The 5000-nt window shown below is 51.9% G+C and overlaps 1 protein-coding gene across 1 annotated transcript in view; it reads right to left on the minus strand.

The window, feature by feature from the left end:
- LOC308156862 (tight junction protein 2-like) overlaps window positions 1–5000 on the minus strand; it is a 24987-nt gene that overhangs the window by 10057 nt on the left and 9930 nt on the right. Inside the window, 6 exon segments of the mRNA XM_080530309.1 lie at window positions 241–377; window positions 961–1072; window positions 2526–2679; window positions 2973–3076; window positions 3667–4423; window positions 4802–4904. Coding sequence (XP_080386435.1) covers window positions 241–377; window positions 961–1072; window positions 2526–2679; window positions 2973–3076; window positions 3667–4423; window positions 4802–4904 — 1367 coding nt within the window.

Genomic DNA, 5000 nt, shown 5'->3' on the forward strand with positions numbered 1-5000 from the left:
ATGACCCAAAAACAGATGAAACACATGAGACTGTTTCCTGTAATAACAACAGTCATGATTGACGTTTATTACACACTACGCTATGTGTTATAAGCTGTGTTATAAGTTGCGTTATAAGCTGTTCGGTTTGGATCTGTTTTTTTTAGGCGGGAAATCAGTCAAATAGGGCATTCAGCAGTTTCAACGTTCAAATACGTTAATCTCTCTGCCTAACCGGTAGGGGCAGGGCATTGTGGGTACCTGGGGGTGTTTCTGGACGAGACTCCTCCCTCTCCGGGGGCGTAGGGGGCGTGTCCTCCACGGTTCTGTCTCTCTCTGGCATTCTGAATGGCGTCGGCATGGCGCCCATCTTAGCCATCCTGTTCGGAGGTTCCTCCCTGATCACAAACACAAACGCTGTTGAGATTCATTGTTGCTAGGCTACACATTGTTGCTACGCTACACATTGTCGCTACGCTCTATTTCGTCGCTACGGTGATCTGAAGATGCTCAAGCTATACCGTAGATCATCTGAATGGGTCAGGAACTCCTGACATCAAATATGGCGCTAACAACGCTTAGGTTGTGGGTTCGATTCCCGCTGGGCCCATATATACAAAAAAATGTATGTATGCACTCACTGCAATGTAAGCCACTTTGGATAAAAGTGTCAGCTAAATGGCATACAGTATATTATTATTATTCTAAACATGACATCCACCTCATGATGACTTGGCTGGCTGGCACTAATATGATGCCTCCTTTAGCGACGAGGAAGGCATAATGTAGCTGCTGGACTCAGTGGTAGGGGAGGGGGGGGGGGTGAGAGGGGGAGAGGGGGGAGGGTGAGAGGGGGAGGTACCTGGGCTTGTCTCTCAGCCTCTCATTGGAAGAGTGGGAGGACAGGTCTGAGTGGTGGCAGGGTGAGAGGGGGAGAGGGGGAGAGGGGGAGAGGGGGGGGAGGGTGAGAGGGGGAGGTACCTGGGCTTGTCTCTGAGCACCTCATTGGAGGAGTGGGAGGACAGGTCTGAGTGGTGGCCCCGCCTCTCGTCCTGGGGCGAGTAGGAGTGGTAGGACTCGATCTCAGAGATGTCTGAAACACACAGCAGTTAACCAGTTAACTCCCTCAGTGCCGAGAGTGAATGAAGTCGCTCCCAACTGTCAACATTCTAGAACGCCAACGGTGACCAAGGGTTCACAGAAAATGCATAAATGATGACGCTTCATTTTGTAAGCCAATAAAAGTGCTGTTGCTAGGTAGATAAAACATAAAACACTTGGCACTCTACGTGGCGAGTGTTCCAGAACGTCTTTCTTCATTCACTGAGTATATTCAGAGAGAGAGAGAGAGAGGGAGAGAGGGAGAGGGAGAGGGAGATGGAGAGGGAGAGAGAGAGAGAGGGAGAGGGAGAGAGAGAGAGAGAGGGAGGGAGGGAGGGAGGGAGAGAGAGGGAGAGGGAGAGAGAGAGAGAGAGAGAGAGAGAGAGAGATTGACACACACACACACACACACACACACACACAGTTCAAATCAGGCAGACAGCTGACAGAGGGAACAGACCGCCACCTCTGTTCTGATGGGCTCTGCCACGGTGCCAGCCTGAGATGACACCTGACATTTGCTCCATATCAGACGACCATAACATGATGAAACCCTGTCACATCCAATCACCATCGGGATTAGAATGTTGGATTAGATGACCAGCCAAACGTGTTCGCACACACATGCGCAGACGCACAGACACACACACACACACACACACGAGCACGCACACACCCACCCACATGCGCGCGCACGCACACACACACACACACACACACACACACCGTCCCTAAATCAGATTAAGTGGGTCACACACAAACAGCTTTGGGTCAGCGCATCACTCCCTCCTCCCCTCTAATCACACAGGAGCCAATCACAGCCCGCACCTGGGTCATGTGACATTCCAAAAAAAGCCAGTCGCCATGTAGATAGCCGGCACTGAACGAAATTGCTTTTTTGCTATTCCTTGTGACGTTTATAAATCTGTTGCTTTTTACCCAGAAACCACAGTTACTGGAAGCAGCCATTAATAATGATTAATAATGCATCAACAACTGTTTGTGATTGGCCGTGGCTCTGAAGGCTGTTTTAATACCCTACTTTCTCTGCACCAATGACAGCCCACGTGGAGGAGGAGGCAGAGTACAAACAAAACTTTATTATCCCCCAGGGGAATCGGGACAGATTCAAAACAACAACAACGACATTTCAAACAAAGCAAAAGACATGCAGGACGAAAAAAACACAACATAAAACACACACAAACAGCATATATAACATATATAAAACATTATATAACACTATTAATGACAGAGCTCTCCAGAACGGGACGCCAGGGATGCTTCCGTCCAGAGTCATTAATAGTTTGGACCAGAACTGTCTGTACTGTGGGGGCTCTGGTTCTGGTTCTGGCTCTGGTTCTGTCCACATACAAGGCGGTAGGTAGTGTCCCTTTAAAAAGGGAAGGAGTTGCTGCTGGTGAGTCTGAAGGGGGGGGTCTCACCATCGAGCTCCGAGTCGCTGTCGGCCAGCGGGGGGATCCGGATCAGGATCTGCCTCCTGTCCCTCTGGACCACCAGCTGCAGCTTCCCCCTCGACTTCTCTATCAGCTTCCCCGCGTCGCCCAGGGACAGGTTCTCTGTCACCGTGCCGTTGATCTGGGAGGGGGGGGGGGAGGAGGGAGGGGAGGGGGGGGGTGAGAGGGAGGTAGAGAGGGAGGGGGTGGTGAGTTAAACCCAAACCAAGGATGTGTGAACCACGCTAAACCTAGACCAGGGGTGAGTAATCGAAATGCCAATCCTGTGTGTATGTGTGGGTGTGCGTGTGGGTGTGCGTGTGCCTGTGTGTGTGTCTGTGTGTGTGCGTGTGTGTGTGTGTGTGTGTGTGTGTGTGTGTCTGTGTGTGTATGTGTGTGTATGTGTGTGGGGGGGGGGCACACACGACGTCTCACCTTCAGTATGATGTCACCCTCCTGGAGGTTCCCGTCTCTGCAGGCCAGCCCTGTGCTGGTCATCTCCTTAATGAACAGCTGGCTGCCCAGACGCAGACCGTACTCTACACACACACACACACACACACACACACACACACACACACACACACACACACACACACACACACACGCACGATAAAGGGATGAAGTTCAGGGAGACAGTCAGGCAGGCAGGCCGGAATGTGCATAGTAAGAGAGTGAATGAGGTCCAGGGACAATTAAGACTGTAACACACAGTAGTATAGTAAATACTACCACCACTGCTATTAATACACTAAAGACTGTAACACACAGTAATACAGTAGATACGACCACTACTACTACACTTAAGACTGTACACACAGTAGTAGAATTTTACTCTCTTATACTCGTATAATGGGATGTAACAATAAACTTGATTATGATTCTAGTACAGTAAATACTACCACTACTATTACTACCATTAATACAATCTGACACTCCACATATCCTTCATGTCACCTCTCTCTCTCTCCCTCTCTCTCCCTCTCTCTCTCTCTCCCTCCCATCCTTCCTGTAAATCTCTACCATCTCTCTCCCAATAAAGCAGAATTGCCCTAAAAGAAACATATATATATATATATATATATCAAAATTAAATCAATAAAAATAAATACAAATAAAGTAGACTGACCTTCGTTGGGCCTGTTCTTCAGCAGCACCACGTTGACGGGTTTCTCTAAAGGCTCCACCTCCTTGACGGGGCGGGGCGTGGGGATGGGCATGGCGGGGGGTGACGGCGAGCGTTCCAGGCGGTCTCTGCTGCCGGCCCTCCTCATTGGCTCCTCCTGCCGGGGCTCGTACTTCCTGTGGTCACGGTCGAAGGGGACGCGGTCGCGGTCTCGGTTGCGTTCGAAGCTTTGGTCCCGGCCGTGGCTGCGGGTGGGGCTGTGACTGCCCCTGTGCTGTGGCGGCTCGGGACTGTGGTCGCGGTCGAGGGCCCGTTCGCTCCGGTAACGGCGGTCGGGACTGGGTTCGCGGTCGAGGGCCCGTTCGCTGCGGTAACGCCGGTCGGGACTGGGTTCGCGGTCGAGGGTCCGTTCGCTCCGGTACCGCCTGTCGGGGCTGCGTTCGCGGTCGAGCGTCCGTCCCTGGCTGCCGTCGCGTCTGTACGGCCTCTCTGGGCTGAGGTCTCTCTCCATGCTCCTCCCCCTCTCCCCCCCGCGGTCGTAATCACGGTCGTAGCCACGGTCGTAGCCTCGGTCGTAGCCTCCTCCTCCTCCACGCTCTCTCTCGGGGCTGTGGTCGCGGTCGTGTTGACCGCTGTACACGCTGCGGCGGTCCTGGTCATAGTCGTAGTCGGCGTTGTAGTCGTTGCTGAAGACGCGGTCGTCGGGGGAGGGGGGGCGCTTCAGGTGGTTGATGGGAACCTTCCTAGGCCGCTTGACCGTCTGAAAACACCAGAGACCAGGTCGTCGTCATCATCATCATCATCATCATCATCACACGGTCAACTGTCGATCAGTCAACACTCACATATCCTAGCCCTAACATCCCAACGCTAACATCTCCTAACCCTAACATCTCCTAACGGCTCCCCTCACATCCCAAACCTTAACATCTTCTCCTAAACCTAACATGTCCTAACCCTAACATGTCCTAACCCTAACATGTCCTAACCCTAACATGTACTAACCCTAACATCTCCTAACCCTATCCCTCACACTCTAAACTCGCGAAGGAATCCCAAGCGAGTTAGCCCTCCATATATACTCAGCTTGAAACAAAAACAATGACATCAGTGTTTTATTTATCATCGTCATACTTACAATTTTAGCCACTTTGCCACACTTCCGGAGGGTCTGGACAGCAAAGGAGTGGGGCACCCCCTCCATGGGCGTAGCGTTGACCTGGATCACACGGTCGTTCTCACTGCAGGGGGGGTCAGAGGGGTCAGGTACACAGGAGGGTGGTCTACTGGGCTCCTACAGTCAGGACTGTAAACCTGACACCTTACCCATTTACACA

This window comes from Nansenia antarctica (assembly GCF_963989245.1).
Source record: "Nansenia antarctica genome assembly, chromosome: 4".
Taxonomy (NCBI): domain Eukaryota; kingdom Metazoa; phylum Chordata; class Actinopteri; order Argentiniformes; family Microstomatidae; genus Nansenia; species Nansenia antarctica.